Consider the following 21000-nt stretch of genomic DNA (forward strand, 5'->3'; position numbering starts at 1 on the left):
TTTAAAAAAATGATCCGTCGTTGGAAGACCTGTGCTAGGAGGTTTGTGGGGCCGGGGTGGGCATGATTGGGTTATTTATTTATGTATTTTAATGGAGGTACTGGGGATTGAACCCAGGACCTCATGCGTGCTAAGCATGCGCTCCACCACTGAGCTCTACCCTCCCCTGCTCTAGGGCCCCTCCAGTGCTGTGATTTCAAGTGGCAGGTCTCCATTTATAGATAGGCTGTTTGTCTGCTTTTTAAATTCCGGGGTAAAGTGAGGACGAGAGGGACGGGGTAGTAAAATGGAAGGTACCGTGTGTGTGTGTGTGTGTGTGTGTGTGTGTGTGTGTGTGTGTGTGTGTGTGTGTTGGTGGGAGGATGAAGAAAGCCTGCCTCTCCACTGCCCGAATCCATCACAGAGGCACTGCCCATCCCCCGTGGTTATTGGCTGTGTCTGGGGAGGGCGAGGGGGACAGGAAGTGGCCTGTCACCAGGCAGCGCTGTCTCCTGCTGGGTTGTCACCTGGCTCAGACCCAGAAGATGCTGTTGAGGAAGAAGCTCCCGGCCTGTCACCTGTCACCCCTCCCGGCTCCTCCTCCCTGCTGTGTGGGGCGCTCCGAAGGCTCAGGTGGTGGGGAGGAGGGGGCAAGTTAAATCAGCGTATTCCCCACCTACCGTGGTACAGGACATTGCTGAAGCCACCCCCGAGAACCTGGGCCAGGGGCCGGCGCCGGCTCAGGAAAGGTGGACAGTGCAGGCAGTGGCCCCAGCAGCAGGGCCCTCGTTCCCCCGCTCACTTCCAGATATGTCCGGGGGATCATATGCTAGGGGCTCGGAGGGGACCACAGGGATGACTAAGACCCAGACTGTGTTTCCTAGAGGAAGACTGCCTGGTCCAGAGGCCAAACTTGTGCACAGCTGTGTGGTTGAAGGTATGTCCCAAGACCATGAGCACAGAGAAGGGTTTTTGGTTGATTTGAAAGTGCCATGCTTAGCGAGGCTGTGGCCTTAGACCAGTGGTTCCCCCTGGGGACGGTCCTGCCCCAGGAGACAGTGGGCCATGTCTGGGGACACCTTTGGTCGTCACAGCTGGGGATGCACCTGATATCCAGTGGGTGGGGCCAGGGAAGCTGCTCCACACCCCCACAGTTCCCGGGACGGCCCCCCATAGAGAATGACCCTCCTGGAAAGCCTCTGGTGCTGAGAGGAAGACACCCTGGCTTAGAGCAGCGCTTCTCAAACTTTAATGTGCATACAAGCCTCCTGGGAATTGTGTTAAAATGCAGTTATAATTTATGAGCAGTTCCAGAAAATGGGAAGCAGTGCCTCTCATCCCTGGCTGACTTTGCCCCCGACCCTGGGTGATGTCTCAGCCATTTATAGTGGTCAGACTGGGAGGTGCTGCTGGCATCTAGTGGGCGTGGCCAGGGAGGCTGCTCCGCACCCTCCAGTGCCCGGGACGCCCCACATCCAATAGCGACCCTGCCCAGTGGCCACGGCGCCAAGCCAGGGAAGCCCTGCACCAGGTGATGAGATGCCATGACGGCGGGGTTTAGCTGCCACTCCCTGTGGTTCTTGGTCCACTTTGCAGCTGCAGCTACTGGTGGTTTCCTTCTGTTCTAGCTGCTGCGGGGTCGGGGTGCAGGGGGCCTGGAGGGACTGGCACTCTCCAGCCCGTCCTCGGCCCAGCTTTACGGGGTCCGTCAGTCCCAACCTGGCAGATGCCACCTCAGTGCTCTTGGGGACACCAGTCCAGCCTCCACGCTGTGCCCGCCTTGCCACCACGGGTCTGGACCCCTGGAGCCACACTGGCTGCCCTCATCCTGCAAAGACCTCGCCCTGCAGGGTGGAGGCAGTACAGGGCAGGGGACTCACTCAGGCCGCTAACCCCCCGGCACACTGAGTTCCATCTGGGTTGGCCTGGAGGAGCCGAGGGGTCTGGAGGCCATCCCATGTAAACACTCCGTCAGGAATCGGGGCAGCCTGGCTGTCTCCCTAGAGACACAGCGGAAGTGTGCGGGAGCAGGGGCAGGACGGGTGGGCGCAGACGGCGCCGCGTGCCCGCGTGGAGAGGAAACGCTGGAAGAGGGCAGGGAGTGACACAGATGGAGACCAGGGAACGCAGGTGGCCCCCTCCAGGGGTGGGAGTAAACCCTGGCTTCAAACATGCGCAGTCGGTCAGGGGGCTGTAAATTCTGAAACACCGCCCAGCTCGACACTCGGGCAATCGCTTCTGGAAAGAGACGGTGGGAGCAGAGATGTCAGGGTCGCCTTCTACAAGTCCCTTCCAGTCACTGAGCAGGCGTGAAGCCCCAGCTAGGGGAGCCCAGTGAGCCGGCCCGGGGTGGATTCACCCGGACCGTGGCCATGATTCAGAGCTCCGGTAACATGAGCTAAATTCTACCGACTTTTAAAGCAAAACTCTGAGCTCAAGTTCTTATTTTGGATGCTCTTTGGCGTGGGGGCTGGGGAACAATTTACATGGGAAGGAAACAGGGGCTCTGCCTGATACAGACAGCGGGGGACTCGGGTCTTTACAGACTCGTGCCTCCTGTTAAAGGAAGGAGACCCTGTTCAGATCCAACCCCACCACTTCGTGCTGTGTGGCCTTTGGCTCATCGCTTGACCTCTCTGAGCCTCAGCCTTTGGTTTCTTACTTGAAGGCTGATCATGGAGCAGCTGCCTGAGAACTGACCACCTGGGGAAGTCCCTGTACTCAAGTCTGGTGCCCTCCTAAGACTCTGGACCTGTGCAGAAACTAAAGCCCAGGGCCCCTGTGGAGCCACGGGCCCTGGGACACGCACCTGCACCCTGCATGGAGCCCGCGGAGGCTGTCTCTGAGGAGGGACGCCACGCGTCTCGGCTTTGGCATCTCTGTCACAGCCACTCGGCTCTGCGGCTGCAGCAGGAAAGGGGCTGGAGGGTGCCAGGAAGAGAGGGGTGGGCACTTGGGGTCGGGATCTGGGCTGGAGGAGGAGGAGGACATTGTGTCAGGAAGTGGGGTGATGGGGATACAATATCTGAGCCGAGTCCCAGGATGAGCAAGTTATCTGTAGAGAAAAACCTGGATTTTGAGATTTTTTTTCCCCCTATGTGCATGGGTGCAAATATGTAAACATAGATCCCCTTCCTTTTTACTGTAAGTGTCATTTATATTTTCCTGCTGGAATTATGGGGCTGGTCAGCATTTAGTTGAATAGAAACTCACTTGGAGTAAGGAACTGGCAACAGTGCCTTATGAGTGGTTTGGGCCATTTTCCTTTTCTTGTTTTGGAGAATGAGGAAGGTAGTTGGGTTTATTTATTGATTTACTTTAATGGAGGTCCTGGGGATGGAACCCAGGGCCTCGTGCATGCTAAGCGCACCCTCCGCCTCTGAGCCCTACCCTTCCCTCGGGCCATTTTTTTCTCACATTAGCCTGTAGTGGGTGTGCACACACGTATGTCTTTTGTGTAAGTGTGTTTGTGTGTATGTGTGCCCCCATGTGTCTCAGTGTGTGCATGTGTGTTTGTGTGTCCACGGGTGTGTGGCTGTGTGTGTGTGCGCGTGATTGTACATGTGTGTGGTGTGAGTGCATGTGTGTCCGTGTGTACATGAGGAAGTGGACAACACACTCCTGGTGCCTACTCTCCCAGGACAAATAAGGGGCTGATGTGATGAACTTCAGAGCACACACCCCCACCCCCACGCAGGGGAGAATTTCCACTTCCCAGAACCCAAGTCTTGTGGCGGTGAAGTGACTACTAATAAGCGCTGGGAGCAGGTCGCTGGCCAGGAGCACATTTGTGGGGTGAAAGTGTCAGTGCAGGCTGGGTGGTTTCTTAATTCACATTTTCCCCTGAAGCTGTTACATCGTCAGTGGCAACTGAAATCAGACATCTGAGACAAGCTAACTATCCCTTAGTTTGGATAATTTTTACATGAGTAGTCAAATCATGTCTCTTTAAGAGGAAACCAAGAGGGTGAAAAGACCACCATCCTTGGAGCTGAGTGGCCTCTCCCACCCCTGGGGCTGCTGGGCCCTGCTGCCTCCCGCCCCCTGCGTCGTGCTTAGAGCCCTCCTACGGCCAGTTTCCAGGACTTGGGCCTGATCCTCCTTCTGCTGGAGAAAGAGGGAAAGTTTGGCTCCTGAGAAGAAAACAGGAACAGAAGCCCAGTTCTTACCAAAAGAAAAAGGAATTTGAATTCTGCAGATAGTTCATTCCAGGGCGACTCGGAGCCAGCTCTGATCCTTCAAAGGCCACTGCTGCAAAAGAGAAAAACCGAAAAGTGACTGAGGAATGTCAGGGCAACTAAAAGCTTTAGGCAAAGAAGGAACAATTGGTCCCCCTGGATGAGAGTTGAAATTGTGACGCCTGGGCATAGAGGGCAGACTTTAAAGGGCCCAATCGTTTCCCCTCTGATTCCGCACTCCTCGTCCAGCAGAATCGCAGCGATTTCCTGCCCAGATCACCGCAGTGGTCCTTTTCCCTGTTCTCAATCTGTCTGTGAGTTTATTCCCACGCACCCTTTGTCCCAGGCACTGCGTGTTCGCTGAGAACAGTGCTTTTCAGTCGGGGTGACCCTGCCCCCCACCTCAGGGACACTGGGCACTGTCTGGAGACTGGGATGGGGTCCTCCTGGCATCTGGTGGGTGGGGGCTGGGGGGGGTCCCGTCAGCACCCACAGTGCTCGGGCCAGCCTGAGCGTCCGCGGTGCCCAGCCTGGGAACCTGCAGCCGTGCCTTTTTAGGGTGGAGAGCGATGCGTGGCAATGATCCAGGCGAAAGGATGTGGTTTCTACCATCGTGGGAAGTTGAAGAGTCCACTCTTTGGCAGGGAGGAGATGGACACTTCGTTCTCCAAGCGTACCAGTCGCCCCCAGGGGCCTGGCACTCAGCAGGGGCCACACGCCAGCAGGGACTGTCAGTTGAGACAGAATCTAACCCCCACGTGGCTTGCTCCCTTGATCTGGCCTCAGACTGACAGGGGACCCAAGAGAAGCAAAGGGACCTGATTTTTCTGGTCCCCCTAATAACCCTGGGAATGTCAACACAGGCATTGAGGCAGACCCCGGGGTTTGCAACAACCTGTGCTCTCGAGAACCTTCTGGACTTGTTGCTTCTTGTTCATAGGGGGGAAGTGAATTGCCTTCTTGGGGGCAAATGAACCCTGGTGCCATCCAGATGCCACCAGGTACCGGCAGAGCACGCACTGATGTCTGGAGGAGGCCGTGTGTCCCTCCCCCAAGTAAAAGTAAAAGGCCTACGTCTGCCCAGAGTGGAAGTCAATTGGCCAGTCAGAACGAAAGGGATGAAAACCCCCTCGGCTTGCTCTTCCCTAATTACCAGGACATGACAAGCTGCTTCCTAAATCCCAGCCCGACCCATGTGAGGCAGGTGACCCCCGACTCGACCTCGCCTCTGGAGGAGCAGGAATGGAAGGGAGATTGCTTCAGGTCCTTGTGAGTCAGCCCGGGCCAGGAACCCGGCCCAGAACTTGCCCTCCGCTTTTTCTGCATTTCCTTTCCTGTCATTACTGGTTACTAGGCAACTGGAGTATTTTCCTGTAAACAGAAGCCTCTTCCCTTTGCGCTCGGGCAGATTCATTCATCAAGGCTGTCATCCGGGGCCGCTGACCTAGGGTCTCTCCTCTGCCCCTCACAGACACTTAGGAACCCTCGCCCATGCTCTTGGGGGCGGGTGTGACTCGGTGGTGGCATCGCCAGAAGGTCACATGTGCCTCCTAAACGCTGTGCCGGCCAAGTGGGGGAAGTTGTGCCAACGTGGCTGCTCCTCCCTGCTTTATTTCTTAAGTCTGCCCTTATCTGGGACCAGATGGCAAATGAACTGTGCTCAGCTTGTAAACAGCACACTGGGCGTGTCTCTGAGCCACAAAGAGCTTTGGGCCAACCTGGTCAGGCTGGGTCCCGGAACCCTATCCAGAGCAGCCAGAGATGCAGGGACTCAGAGAAAGAAAGCTCAGATCCCTGCCTGGGGAAGAAAAACAGGAGAAGGGACAAAGGAATGTGATAGGACCAGTGGGGAGGACAGCAAGGAATGATTCCCAGTCCCATCACCAAGTTCAAGTGCGGAGCAGAAGCACAGCCGTCCAAGGTGATTGTGAGCACTGAGGAGCCTGTCCCAGCTGAGCCGAGAGAAGGAGAAGCAGAGGACTTCAGGCTGTGGGGGACTGACTGGTGCCCTGGCCCCGGGTCCTGCTGCCCCCGGGGGAGGATCACCCTGAACCAGTCTCACAAGTCCCAGAAGGAAGGACTCCCAAAACTGCTGGTCGCCTGGCCTCCAAGAGCTGCCAGCTTGGCAGAGCAGGCCCTGCTGAGAAGGACAGCGTGCTTGCACATTCTTTGTGGCTGCAAGCTAATAGCCAGATGGGTTTTGGGGTTTAATTTTTTATTATGGAAATTTCAGACATCAACAAAATCCACACGCCAGAGACTGAACCCCCAGTAGTCACCTCCACCCTCTATGGTTATTTGCATCCTGGCTCCCTTTACCTACACCCACTCCCCATCCTCCACTTGTTAGTAAAGGATTCTCTCAGTTAAGATTTACGGACAGTGTATGTGCAGATGTCAGCTGTCCAGTTCTGACAGATGGATAGTCCATGTAATGCACACGCTATCACATAGAGAATGTGTCCATCCACCTTTCAGTTCCCACCTGTCCCTTCCCCGTCAGTCCCCACGCCCACTCTCTTCTGATTTTTTTAACCTTAAATTAATTAGCTGTGCCCGTTCTGTATTATGTATGTCCTCTTTCGGACTCATTGTCGTTCACTCAGTGCAATGATGTTGAGGTTCAGCCATGAGTTATGTTTCTCAGTAGTTCACACTCTTCTATCAGTGAGTAGTATTCCCCCATCAGCTTTTTAGCTGTGTGTGTGTGTGTTTAGTGTTTGCTTGAGGGAATACCCTGCACATGTTTAACTTACCACAATCTGGAATTTCTCATTCATTCCTCTGATGATAGACGTTTGGGTTCTTTCTACTTTTTGGCTATAAAACTGCTACAAACATGCTTTCCAAATTTTTGGAAGCCATGTTTCCATTTCTCTTGGATAAACATGTAGGAAAGGAATTCTGGGTTGAAGGGTAGGTTTAACGGTCTGGAAGACTGCCAAACCTTCTTCCAGTGGTGGTGTGTCTTTTTACATCCCCACCAGTGTAAGAATTACCGTTTCTCTGTGTGCTCTCAACACTGGTGGTTGTCAGATATTATTTTAGCCATTCTAGTGAGTCTTTAGTGGCATCTCATTGTGGTTTAATTTGCATTTCCCTAGTGACTAACAATGTTGAGCACAATTTCATGTACTTTTGGGGCCTCTGTATATCTTTTTGAAGTGCCTATTCAAGTCTTTTGCCCATAAAGTTGTCTTCCTATTATTGAGTTGTAGGAACTTTCTATATATTATGGATAAAAGTCCTTTGTCAGATACATGTTTTGCAGATATTTTCTCCCAGACTACAGCTTACCAATTTTTGTTCTTAATGAAATCTTTTAATAAGCAGAAGTTTTAACTTTTGATGAAATCTAATTTATCATGTTTTTTTATGTTACGTTTATTACTTTCTGCACCCCTTCTAAGAAACCTTTGCCTGTTTTCTCTCAGTAGTTTTATAGCTTTAGCTTTTATGTGTAAGTCTGTGATCTAACTTACAAATCATTTTTATACATGGTGTGAGGTAGGGATTGAGGTTAATTTGTTCTTTTCTTCCCATATAGATAAATCATTTGTTTAAGTGACTTTCCTTTCTCTGTTGAATTGTCTTGGCACCTTTGTCAGAAATCATTGAGGAGAAAGAGAGCTGGGGCTTCACTAGGAAAAGAAAATCATTGACAACACAAGTATCAGTTATATTGGTTATATATTGCTGGATTTAATTTATTAATTTCTTGTTATGATTTTGCATATGTGTTCATAAGGGATGTTGGTCTAAATACTTTTCTTGTGATATCTTTATCAAGTATTAGTGTCAGCGTTTTGCTGACCTCATGAAATGAGATGTGAAGTATCCCTTGCTCTATTTTCTGGTGGAATTTGTGTGTTAATTCCTTCTTCAGTGTTTGATAGCATTCACCAGTGAAACTGTGCCTCGAGTTTTCTTTGTAGGAAGGTTTTCAATAATGTATTCAATTTCCTTGTTAGGTGTAGACATTCATGGTTTCCATTTCACCTGGTGTCAGTTTTAGTGTGTTGTATTTTTCAAAAAAGAGTTCATTAGATCTAAATTGTTTAATGTATTGGCTAGAGTTGTTCATAATAGTTCCTTATTATCATTTTGATTTCTGTAAGATTTGTAGTGGTATATCTCATTTCATTCCTGAAATCGGCTATTTGTGTTTTTTTTCTTTTCTCTTTCATTCTTGTCAGTTTTTTTTTTTTTTAATGGAGGGGGTTGTCAATCTTTTCTGTTTTTTTCTAGGATTTTTTTAAGAGCAGTTTTAGATTCAAGCAAAATTGAAAGGAAGGTACAGAAATTTCCCATATACCCTCTGCCTTTGCACATGCGTAGCCTCCTCCAATATCAACATCCCCCACCAGAAGGTACATTTGTTACACTGATAAACCTACATAACAGATCATCATCACCCAGAGTCCAGTTTTTACATTAGGGTTCATTCTTGCTGCTGTACTTTCTATGGGTTTGGACAAATGTAGAGTATCATGCAGGGTATTTTCACTGCCCTAAAAATCCTCTGTGCTCCTATCCATTCCTCCTTCTCCCTGACTCCTGGCAACCAAAGATCTTTTTACTGTCTCCGTAGTTGTTCCTTTTCCAGAATGCCATACAGCTGAAGTCATACAGTATGAGCGCATTTACTTTCACTTAGTACAGTTGACCCTTGAACAACACAGGTTTGAAGCACACGAGTCCGCTTACCTGTGGATTTTTTTTCAATAAATACATACTACGGTACTGCATGGTCTGTGGTTTGTTGAATCCAAAGATGCAGCGCTGTGGATACAGAGGGCCAACTGTGAAGTTATACTCCGATTTTTGACTGCATGTGGAGTGGCCTTAACCCCGAGTTGTTCAATGGCCAAATGTAATATGTATTTGCTGTTTCCTCCATGTCTCTTCATGGCTTGGTAGCTCATTGCCTTTTGGAAGAAATTTCAATTTTGAAGAAATTTTGGTTTTGTTCATTTTCTCCATCATTTGGAGAGGTTTAATTTTTTTTCATTAATTTTTACTTTATTGTTTCCTTCATTTTACTTAGTTTAAGTTTAATTTGCTTGTCTTTTTAGAGCATCCTAAAGTTGAACACTTAATGATTAATTTTGAGCCTTTTTTAAAAATAGAAGTTTATAAAGCTAAACATTTCCCTCTAAGCACTGCTTTAGATGCATCTCACAAATTTTGATATGTGATGTTTTCATTATCATTTAGTTTAAAATATTTTCTAATTTCTCCTTATTCTTTGATCTGTGGGCTATTTTGGAAGTGTATTTTAAATTTTCTAAATATTTTGGCATTTTTCTAGATATTCTACTGATCTCTAATTTATTCCATTATGGTCAAAGCACATACCTGCTCTATATAATTTTGTTATTTTGAAATGTATGAAGACTGACTTTAGGCTCAAATATGACCCATCGTGGTGAATATAGTCCATGTACATTTGAAAAGAATGTGCAGGTTTTGGTGGTTGTGTTCTAGAAATAGTAGTTAGATCAATGTGATTGATAGTGTCAGATATTCTGGATCTTTACTGACATTTTTGTTTAATTTCTATCAAAATTACTGAGAGAAGGGTATTTAAAATCTCTAACTATAATTATATATTTATTGATTTCTTCCTTTAGTTCTGTTTTGAAGCTGTATTATTACTAGGTGCATCTATAATGATTATGTCATCCTGATAAATTGGTCATTTTATCATGGTGAAATGTCCCTCATTATCTCAAGGTATCTTCAAGGTGATGTTCCTGCCTTGAAGTCTATTCTTCTGATCCTTATACCCACTCCAGCTTTCTTAAGATTGGTGTCTGCGTGGTATGTCTTTTTCCACCCTATTACTTTCCACCTATGCGTGCCTTTATATTTAAAGAGGCTTTCTTTTAGGCAGCATATAATGGACTCTCGTCTTTTATCCAGACTGACTATTTCTGCCTTTTCATTCAAATGTTTACTCTATTTAAATTTATTGTAATTATTAATATGTCTGGATTTAGAAAAGCCATGTTGCCTTTTGTTCCATCTGTTTTTTCTTCTTCATTTCTTGCCTTCTTCAGGGATAATCAGTTATGTTTGGTATTCCATTTTATTCCTCTATTAGCTCCTAAGCTGTATCTTTTTATATTTTTGAAGAGGTTACCATAGGGATTACAATATGCATCTCTATCACAAACTGGATGGAGGTAATATTTTCCTATATCATGTAAAATACCTCACATGAGCCATTTACCCGCCCATTCCTTTGTGCTGCCACTCTTACACAGATTACATCTACATGTGTTACAAATCCCATAAGAGACTTACAAATTTTTTAAATAGATACAGATATTTTAAAGAAATTAAGAGAAGGAAAGAAAACAGTAGAGTCTTTTGTAATTGCCCACATATTTATCACTTCAAGTGATTTTTATCTCTTCTTGTAGCTCCAAGTTTACCATCTGGTGTTATTTCCCTTCATCCTGAAGAACTACTTTTTGCTTTTCTTATAGTGTAGGCAGCAAAATTTCTCAAGTTTTGTTTAGCATAAAATGTCTTTCTTTCACCTTTTAACAATAGCTTTACTGGATACAGAATTCTGGGTTGACAGTTTTTTTTTTCGCCAACACGTTAAAGATGTCATTCCATTGTCTTCTAGTCACCATTGTTACTGATGAGAAGTTGGCTGTCATCCAAGCTGTTGTTTCCTTGAATATAATGTGAATTTTTCTCTAGTTGCTTTAAAGATTTTATTTTTATTTATTTTTTTATTTTAACAGTTTCACTATGATACATTTAAGTTGATTTTCTTTGTATTTATCTTTCTTGGGGTTTGTTAGAGCTTCTGGGACCTGTAAGTTGATGTCTTTCACCAAATTTAAGAGATGTTTGGCCATTCTTCAAATATGTCTTTTTTCCTCTCCCATTCTCTTCTTTTTTTCTCGGACTGGCAGTATGTTAAACTGCATGTTCTGTTCATTTTCCTTCATGTTTCCCCCTCAGTTCTTCAGATTGGATTCTCCGATCGACCTTCAGGTTCACTCACTCTTCCTTCTGCCATCTCTAATCAGCTGTTAAGCATATCCAGTGAAGTTTCCATTTTAGTTTCTATGCTTTTCAGCTCCAAAATTTCTACCTGGCTCTTTTTAAAAATTTCTCTTCCTCCACTGAGATTCCCATACATTCATTCATTGTGCATACAACTTCGTTTAAGTTCTTGAGCGTATTTTCAGTAGCTGCTTTATCTGCATCACCAGGATTATCTTGGTTGGGTTGTAACTGACTCCTTTGTTGTTCTTCTTGAGTATGAATCACAATTTCCTATTTCTTGTCATAGTTCTTGTGTTATTGGGTTCTGAACATCGTGAATTATATGTTGTAGAATCTCTAGATTCCACTATCTTCTCTTGATGGTATTTAACTTGGCATGACTCAAACTCTGTCCCTCCTGCAGGGAGTAGCAGCTGAAATCTCCTCATAGTTTTTTCATCTTCTAACTACTGGTTTTTCTCCAAGACCCCCATGTCTCCCTCACATGTGTGGTTTCTAGTCAGTTGGCTAAAGATTTGGGTGGACTCTGTGGTCAGATTTGGGGGTTCACTCTTTCTGTGGCTCTTCTTCCAGGATTCCCCCCAACATTGTGAACTCTTGCTTTTCAAACTTTAAGACAACCATGCTGCATCTTTCTGCCACCCAAGCACTTGTGGATTGGGGTGTGCATCCAAGCAACAAGCCACAGAGTCACCAACCAGTCTGACTTTTGACAGTAGCCTTTCCCTGGTGGGCTCCCCAGCAGTGTCTGCCTGGTTTGATCACCCTCCATGGTCTTTAAATAGTTGCTTTTTTTAATTCTTAAAATGTAGTTGATTTACAATGTTGTGTTAGTTTCTGGTGTACAGCCTAGTGATTCAGTTATACATATATAAATATTCTTTTTTGTATTATTTTTTATTATAGGTTATCAAAAGTTATTGAATATAGTTCCCTGAAATAGTTGCTTTAAAGAAATACTTTGCCCAGATTTTTTGCTGTTATCTGAATGAGGGTTAGTCCAACCAGTTTGCTGCGTCATTACTAAAAACCAGGGCTCTTTTGCATGCCTGTTAAAAAACTTAAAAAATATCTAAACTTTGATGAGCTGAGAACCCTTGATTAATGGACCCAAAGAAAACATTTTCAGGAAACTGGATCAGCTTATGTGTAACCTACAAACTTGAATACCTTAGGTGGGTGAGGAAGGAGTCCATGCTCTCTTTGGATAGGCATGTTGCATGTTCATATATCAGAGCAGCCAGCTGGCCCACATGACGTCTGTCCGTCTGTCTGTCTGTCTGATCCTAACATCAAGGATGCATTCGGGGAGAGCAGAGCAGTCAGAGAGTCCTAGATCCCCCTGAAATAACCAGGTCAATTGTTAAATTTTCTGAAACTTTATGAACCTATTTATAGCTCCCAACTGTACTGCCTCTTGAAATCATAATTCTGTGTATTATTATCTGTTTCATAAAGTGCTGTGGTAGACTCACTATCTGAAACGCTCTATATAAATGTTCACACTTCAGTGTCAGAGGTAATACTCAGGTGTCACTGAAGTCTTCATTCATTTGAGAAATGTGTGTCAGCTGCAAGAGTCGTGCCTGGCGTGGAAGCAGGACATCAAAACCTCTCACAGGATGCGAGAGGGGCCCCGGGGAGTTTCCTGGGGCTGCCATTCAAAGGACTGTGTGGCTGGAAACAACAAAAATGTATCCTCTCATGGTTCTGGAGAGGAGTGTGTCGACAGGGCTGTGACCCCTCTGGGGAGGGGCCTTCCTGCCTCTTCCAAAGCTGGTGGCCCTGCCATCCTTGGCCTTGCATGTAGCTACATGCCTCAGTCCCTGCCTCCATCATCACAGAACCTTCTTTCCTCTGTGTGTCGTTTTCTGTCTATTACAAGTACACTGTCACTGGATTTAGGGCACCCTAACCCAGTATGATCTCACCCCAGTCCTTTCCTTGATTCCACCTGCAAAGACACTATTTCCAAATAAGGTCACATTCTGAGATTCCGGGTGGATGTGAATTTGGGGGGGCACACTCCTCAACCCACTAAGTTCCCCAAAGTAACCTGTCCATTGTATTCGAACTCCCATCTTCAGGTTTAAGGGCTGCATCTGGCTTCTGGGGCTCCCAGATTTGAGGAATCAGTTTTATTCATGACTTCAAATAAGCTCCAGGAGCACCACTGTTGTCATTTCAGACCAGCATCTGATTACTTCCATTTGTCTTTAAAGGTCAGCCCCTCCATCCTCCTAACAATTTGAGTCACCCTCCGGGGCCCAATATAGTCCTGTCATGTTGGTGACATATGGCCAAAAAGAACCATGCACTGGACTAAGAGCGTGTGGGCCTCAAGGTTTTGAATCCAGACAGTCTTACTTTTCCACCCACCTTCCAAAACCACATCACTTTATCAAACCCAAATTACATGGACCAGCAGCCAGCAACTGTGGCCCATGAGCCAAACCTGGCCCATCGCCTGTTTTTATAAATAAAGCTTTACTAGAACACAGCCAGGATCATTCATTTATATGTCAGCCATGGCTGTTCTTGTGCTATGATGTGAAAGCCTAGTGGTTGTAACACAGACCACGTGGCTCCAGAAGTCTCTGGTCCTTTACAGAACAAGTTTGCTGACTCTGGTCTGAACAACGTACACTAAGCAGTGTGAGCGACAGACAGTGCATTGTCAGGAGTGTGTTAGGCTGGGGAACATGCTCACCTGGAAACGCCGCTTGATCTTAAATAACTTGCATTCTGGAAGGTGTGTTCTGGCCACAGGAAGCAGAGCGTGGGCCCCTGTCTATCCCAACACTCTCACAGGCTCTCCTTGTTTCAGTAAGACTCCAGCTGTGGAGCACAATCATTGCAGCTGGTGGAACAAGGAACCGGTCTCAGTGAGTTCTAGTCCCTTTCCTCGTGGTGCCACTGAAGTTACTTACTTCCTGGCTTCAGATGGAAACACAGTGGTATATAGTGTGCAAATGCCTGGTGTAAACAGTCAGAAAAAACTGAAAATAAGAGACCTCAATTAAACAAATTCCAACAGAATAATTCCAAAGGTCAATTCGATCAGGAAGACAGAGAAAGCTGGAGCCCCAGGAAATAGATGATTGGAAGTTCACAAGCTCCTCCTCTGAAACAGGCAGGGAAAGTAGGAGGCACCTGTCACTGCGTGGCTCTGGGGACATCTGGTGGTGAGAGCTGAGTCAAGGTCATGAGAAACAGAAAAATGCGCCAGACACGGACATGGTCCATCCAGTGGCTCTCGTGGCCCCAAAGGCATCTGGGAGGGGGAAGGGGGAGTTGGGGAATAGTCAGTAAACACGGGATTGAGCCAACACTCTCAGATTCAAACACACACACACACCCCTTTCTGCTTCCTTTAGGCAAATTATTTTAATCTATTATCAGTTTTTCTTTGCATTTTTTTTAAAAAGGCTTTTTAAAAAATTCGCCACTCCTTATTGGAGGGGCAGTGTGTCCCAGGCACCATGGTGTGTGCCACACTGTCCCGGCCTCCCCAGGAGTCAGTAGTCCCGGGACTCCACACGTTGGGCGAATGTGCTCAGAGCTGGGGCCAGGACAGCACAGGGATGGGGACAGGGGTGTGTGACCATAAAGCCACCTCCTCTCTCTGCCGTTTGTGGATTGAGCGGCTTCTCAAAACCTTAAAGGGAGCCAGCATTTATTTCAAATGAAGAAAGTCTGACTGTCAGCATTTTCCTGGAATGACTTTGTATCCTCGGCCACTTCATGCTCGGGCTAAGTGAGTCTTTCCATAGAGAATTTTGAAGCTGCCTATTTGGAAGATGTATGCACCTGGCTGGAAAAAAAATACACTTTTGTGCTTTCTCTTGGGCGAAGGGCTCTAGAAACAGAAGGCACTTTACCTTACTGCTCAAGACCCCGCAGTGCACGGACAGTCCCACGGAGAATGCCCGGCCCTGAGGCCAGCGGTGCCAGGGGGAGGCCCTGCCCTCAGAGGAGGTGCTTACAGTTTTGGGGGCAGTGGCTCTGTAGATGGCAAGCATCCTTCAGGAGCTTTTGATTTTCTGGATAAATGAGTTTAAAAATTGTATGAGCCCTTGAATATAGTTAAGCCTGATCAGATAGGAAAGGGAGAAGCTGTTATCCCGGCTTGTTATTCAGGAACTCCTGCGGGGCTCTTTTGGAGTTTATATTTGGAAAACCTTCCCTGCCTCTCTCCCAGCTCTCCCCACTGTGGAACGACTGTGCAGTGTCTCTCCCCCTCCCCTTCCTCTCCCAGTCTGGCCAGGGTCCCTGCATTTGAACTTGGAAGGCTGTGGGTAATGATTGCTCGTGCATCTTGTACGCGTCCGAAGCTGCCTCCCTGGGCTTGGTGATTGCAGCCCCACGCCACTCACTCTCTCCCTGCCTCTCTCTAGACCTGAGCATGCAGAATTCAGAGGGCGGATCTGACTCACCGGCTTCTGTGGCTCTGTGTCCGTCGGCGGCTGCCCAGACGCCCGTGGCCCAGCCGGTGCCAGCCTCCCCGCAGGTAACAGACCAGCCCGCCGGCCACCCGGGCTGCTCCGGGAACAACAGCGCAACCACGTGGATGCGTCCACTTTGGTTTTGAAAAACACTGGAATCAGCAGAGTGAGGAATCTCTGTTTTTCTGAATTGACTTCTCAGCTCCATGCCTGCAGCTGTTGAAATAGCCACACCCTCATCTGCCCGCCTTGTACCCCGTTAATTTGGCTTTTTCCCTGTTTGTTTAAAAGGTCTCACCAAGGACAAACTCAAAAGGAAAGCACTCCCCGACTCCGACTTAGTCCATTCTTATTTGCTAGTAGAAATTTTCTTGTACCTTGGAAATGACCCTTTTAGGCAGAGAGACTTTCTATCCATAAGGCAAAAGAGAAGTTAGAATTCTTAGGATGTGGTTGAAAACCGAATCTAGCATTAGAATTGGTATCTTCTTTAAAATTTGCAGAGAGAATTTTCATATTCAGCCTCTCCCAACTTCTTGATTTCTATAGTGGATTGAAATACACCATAAAGTAGATGTGAACATAAAGTTAGTGGCGAGACTATATGAAATTGATGGTCACAGAACAGACTGGAAATCATAGGTGTGTGCAGAGGTCCACTGTGGTCACATGATCAGCTAATATTTATGAATCTGAAAGTTAGGAACGTGAAAGAAAGAATTGATTATGGTGGGAAAAAACCCCATAATTCAGCAAAAGCAAAAAGGCAGACATTGAAGCAGTTTATTCAATTTAGAATGAATAGTTGGACATGTTCTGTGCTTATTTCCTGGAAGCGTGGACGCCCAAGCGTGGGTGCCAGGAGGGCGGTACCACTTGCGGTTGTGGCCTCGTTGATTGTTTCCGCGCCCACTGAGTCTGGTCCACCAGCGCTTCACTTTGAGCTCCCCCGGGTCCTTCTCGCAGAGCCCCAGTCTCTGGCACCCCGGGACCAGGGTGGCCACTGTTTTCCCTGCAGTCTGACTGGTCCCAGGTCCTGCCATAGCCGCTATGCCCATCTGGGCTCCTGGGCTCCGACCCTGTTGGAGATGGATCCAGTCCCCCACCCCAGCCTTGGTGGCTGTGTCCTCCCCCACACCTGCCCCCCCGTCCAAGCACTCTCACCCACAGACTGCCCCAAGTTCCCTGACCAGTGAGCACCCAGTTTCTTACCAGAAAGGGGCATTCTTGCCCCCTCTGTCCCCATGACAGGCTCTTCGTGCTTCAGCTCTCAGCCCTGCGCTGTCCACCAGGCTCTGAGCACTGGCACCGTGGCCAGTGCAGCTGAGACACTGAATTCCACAATTTACTTAAATCGAACTAAATTTGAGTGGCCACACAGCCACACAGCCAGTAGCTCCCGTACTGGACAGCTCCGCCGGAGGGTGTGTGCGTGTGAATCCTTACTATTCTTGTTTATTTGAGGTGAAATTCACATGATGCAAAATTCTCCATTTTAAAGTGAATTCCGTGGCACTGAAGACACTCCTAATGTTTTACAGCCTCCACCTCCATCTGGTTCCAGGACGTTTTCACCCCGCAAAAGAAACCCTGCACCCCATTAGCGGCCACTCCCCACCCCTGTCCCCCAGCCCCTGACAGGCACAGATCCACTCTGTGTCTGCGGACTGGCCTGTTACGGACGTTTCATATCCATGGAGTCACACACTGTGTGTCCTTCTGTGTCTGCTTCTCTCCCTGAGCATCGTGTTCTCAGGGTCCGTCCACGTGGAAGCAGGTGTCAGTGCTTCACTCCTGTCTCTGGCTGAGTGATGTTCTGGTGTGTGGAGGGACCACCCTGTGTTCATCCATCCATCCTGCTGACCCCTGTACCATCTGTGTTCTCTTTGTCTTTGGTGGTGAGCTCCTGGGGGGCTGGGTCCCTGCTGACTTCTCTTAGAATAGTGGTGTTTATTAGGCAAAGCCCTGCAGAATCACCATGATCAGGGAGATTTAGGGTCCACGCTGGACAATCACAGAGTCACAGTCGATGACTTCTGAAGCCCCAGCTTTACAGAAACAAAATATTCCTAACCCCCCCTCACCTCTGGAGGACATTTGCATCCTTCACATTTTCTTAGCTTTGTGTGTCCAACCAGTCCTCTGGGCACAATGACAAAGCCCCACTATGAGGACGACACAGGGGCCCAGAGAGCAGCCGTGGAGACCCCGGAGTTGGCCTGGGCTGAGTCTGGCTCTAGAACTCACGATGCTGAGGCCACGAGACCTCAACCTGGCCTTGACCACTCTGGGCTTCTCATGTGTCAGGTGGGGATGGGTCCAGTGTGTACTGAGAAGCTGTGGTGTGTGACCCAGCGCTCATCCAGGGGGAGGAGATATGGACAGACGGCCAGAAGGCTCTTCTCAGCCCCCAGCTCTCAGCCCACGTCACCTCACTGACCACAGACCCTAAGGAGGCAAAGGCGCTGGGGGCGGGTGGAGGCGCATGTGTGCGCGTGTTTGCACGTGTGTGTTCGTGCACGTGTGTGCGTCCCCGCTGCATCCACCTGAGTGCTTGCGACCGTGCGCTCTCCTCTCCTCCCCTCCCTATCCTGCTCCTGTTCCCATAAAGCCACAGTGGAACCGGGCGGTCACTCTGGCTGTAACCTGTGTTTGTTTGCAGGACTCGCCTCTGACAAGCCTAAATGTCCTCTCTCCTTCCCTTTTAGAGGGTGTTGGTCCAGGCAGCGGGCTCGGCTCCCAAAGGGGCCCAGATGCAGCCAATCTCCCTCCCCAGAGTCCAGCAGGTGCCACAGCAGGTAACCACAGCGCAGGTGGAGTGGGATGCGGTTGGCACTCGCACTCGGGAGCCCTCTCAGAACCGTGATGCATGCTTTCCTGTTGCTGCTCTCCCTTTCTGTTTGATGTGTTCAGTTCCTTACCAGAAACTTCGTTTGGAAGCTATGTTAAAAACAAACAAAAATCTTTTGCTGCAGATAGTTTGCGACAAGCCAAGAAAGCTGATGATCTTTCATTCATTCAGATATGCAGCCTTTGGGGCGCAAGCGAGCCCCTAGGTAGAGCGCGGGGTGCTGCGGTAGACATGCAGGCAGATAGCGGAGGTTTCTGGATTGGAGGAGCATGGAGCCTCCGGGGGAGGCAAACCCATCCGCAGGCAAGTGCTGGACCCTCAGACGGGCGCGTCTTGTGAAATTCATTATTTGAGAACAAAGCTGGACCGCGTGGTAGCAGCATTGATCATCAGCTCAGACGGTCAGCGTGATCTGGGGCAGCCGTCGGCAAACCTTTTCCAGGGAAGGACTAACTGTACAAGTTTTTTGGCTTTGCATGCCAGATGGTCCCTGGCACAACCACACAACACTTGCCAAAGTCATAAAGGAAGGGCATGGCTGTGTGCCAATAAAACTTTATTTGTAAGAATGGGTGGGCCAGGTTTGGCCTGAGGGCCGGGGTTTGCCGACTCCTGCTCTGTAAGATGCTGAGTTAAAATCAGCTCCTGCCTGAAAGTAACGCTGAACATAAGATGGAGATGGCAGGACCTGGACACGCCTCTCTCTTCGAGGCGCTCCTGCTCAGTTTAGTAGTCTGTTAAGAGATGTGTGTCTGAGGCCATGTGGTTTCCGGGAAGGCTCTGGGCCGACTGGCGGGGAACCAGTGGCGCTGCCTTAGCTCCTCAAGGGAGGGGCGACCACAGCTTCTGATTCCAGAAGCTTCCCCCCATCTGTGGGGCTGGGCCTGTCCCAGCTGTTTCTCTCTGGGCAGCTCAGACTTCGGGGCTGACTTCTGGATTTTACCCAGCCCCCCCCCAACCATGCCCACCCAGCACGTGCACCCTGGCACCTTCCCCAGCAGACTGGTCCTCCCAGGGCTGGGCGTGTGCACGTCCGCCTCCTGGGCTGCCGGCGGGGTGGGGCTCGGCCCTGTCCCGCTGCTGCACACAAAGTCCTGTAGGGAGAACACAGAGAGACCGACTCTGGCTCCCCTCACCCAAAGCGGGGTTGAATTAGGCATCCACAAGCCTCCCTCTGCCGTGAGATGCTGAGGTTCCGCACACGCAGCCCTGGGCCTCCACCCCAGGGCCAGCGTCCCTCGGGGGTCCTCAGCCAAGGCTCTGAACTGAAGATGAGGGAGGGATGAGGCCAGAGGTGCTGGGATCTCCCCGTTTGCCCCCTCCCCATCTCCCATTCCCACTCCGGACACATCGCTCCTGCCACTTCTGCTCAGAATTTCACTGTCTCTCCAGCATGGCTCCCAGGACCCTTGCCCCACTGCTGGGAAGGGGCACTAGGGCCACGGCAGGGAGCAACAGGGGGCGGTAGAGAGTGTGACCACCTGCCCTGCCAGTGATGTGGGGGGATCCGATGCTCCGAGGTCCCCATTCTGTCCACACCTCTGGCTTCCGCTATCCAGCGGGACCGGCCTCTCTGCCCGTGGCCAGCAGACGGCAGGCATCCTCCCCGCACGTCATGGGGGCCCCGACCTGCCTCCCCCGTGCCCCGCAGTAGAGACAGGCAGCTCCCAGCAAGCGCAGCAGAGCCCCCGGGGCTGCCGGGAACACGTGCCTTGACAAGACCATCTCTGTACTCTCTTCCGCAAGTGCTGGCCACGGGCAGGAAGCCTGTAGTGGGGTACTTCCTCAGTGCTCATGAAAGGCAGTAAGAGGTCTTTGTGCCCGAATGATCTGGAAACGTGGACAAGGAGACTGTGTAACGCCAGGTATCCACTGTTGTTTCAGGTGCAGCCCGTGCAGCACGTGTACCCCCCCCAGGTGCAGTACGTGGAGGGGGGCGACGCCGTCTACACCAACGGAGCCTTGTACGTGCGTGTCCTCCTCCCTGCAAGGGGCCTCGCAGGGAACCAGCCATGGGCCACGTCCCACCGCCTTCCTCCAGGCTCACGTGGTCCATGGGGGACGTGTCGGCACAAAGTCCCCTCCCTTACCCCTCGGGTGACAAGTTCCAACTGTTACAGCAGTATCAGCCCAGTGGAGATTTCAGAAATCACAGGCCTTTGTAGTTTTACTTCTAGAAAAGGCAGTCTTAAAAAAAAAAAAAAAAAGGAGGGAGGGAGGGAAATAACTCAGCAGTAGAGCATGTGCTCAGCACGCACGCAGTCATGCTGGGTTCAATCCCCAGTACCTCCATTAAAAAGGCAATCCAACTTACACGTCTGAAGACTCCACCTCCACAACCCAGGAGCCGTTTCTGGAGCTCTGTGTTATCCTCCTGGCCCCTGTTAACCTCTGGCTTTGTGTGATGCTGGTAAAGCTGGATTTTCCACTTGTCAAGGCGTCTAGGGGTTTCTGCTTTTGGACCCTGTGATGCTCGGGGCAGAAAACGATGCGATTCCCAGAAGCTGACTGTGCG

At 49.2% G+C, this 21000-nt stretch overlaps 1 protein-coding gene and 1 long non-coding RNA gene across 8 annotated transcripts in view; one reads left to right on the plus strand and one right to left on the minus strand.

Moving 5' to 3' along the window:
- Nucleotides 1-21000, plus strand: part of RFX2 (regulatory factor X2) — an 86475-nt gene that overhangs the window by 30657 nt on the left and 34818 nt on the right. For 3 of the 7 annotated variants that reach the window (XM_074350973.1, XM_074350975.1, XM_074350977.1), the window contains exons 2-5: nucleotides 15587-15699; nucleotides 18343-18432; nucleotides 18657-18788; nucleotides 20370-20449. In XM_074350973.1, the coding sequence (XP_074207074.1) occupies nucleotides 15595-15699; nucleotides 18343-18432; nucleotides 18657-18788; nucleotides 20370-20449 (407 nt within the window). In that variant the 5' untranslated portion in view covers nucleotides 15587-15594. Of the gene's footprint in view, nucleotides 1-15586; nucleotides 15700-18342; nucleotides 18433-18656; nucleotides 18789-20369; nucleotides 20454-21000 lie in introns of those variants that run through there. The other 4 variants (XM_074350976.1, XM_074350978.1, XM_074350979.1 and 1 more) reach the window with 2 other exon arrangements.
- On the minus strand, nucleotides 1191-15117 carry LOC123611803 (uncharacterized). Its single transcript, XR_006718906.2, has 4 exons — nucleotides 13900-15117; nucleotides 4149-4230; nucleotides 2789-2950; nucleotides 1191-2217 (listed from the first exon to the last, which is right to left on the minus strand). It is a non-coding gene; the product is annotated as an uncharacterized LOC123611803 (long non-coding RNA).

This window comes from Camelus bactrianus, chromosome 22, assembly GCF_048773025.1.
Source record: "Camelus bactrianus isolate YW-2024 breed Bactrian camel chromosome 22, ASM4877302v1, whole genome shotgun sequence".
Taxonomy (NCBI): Eukaryota; Metazoa; Chordata; class Mammalia; order Artiodactyla; family Camelidae; genus Camelus; species Camelus bactrianus.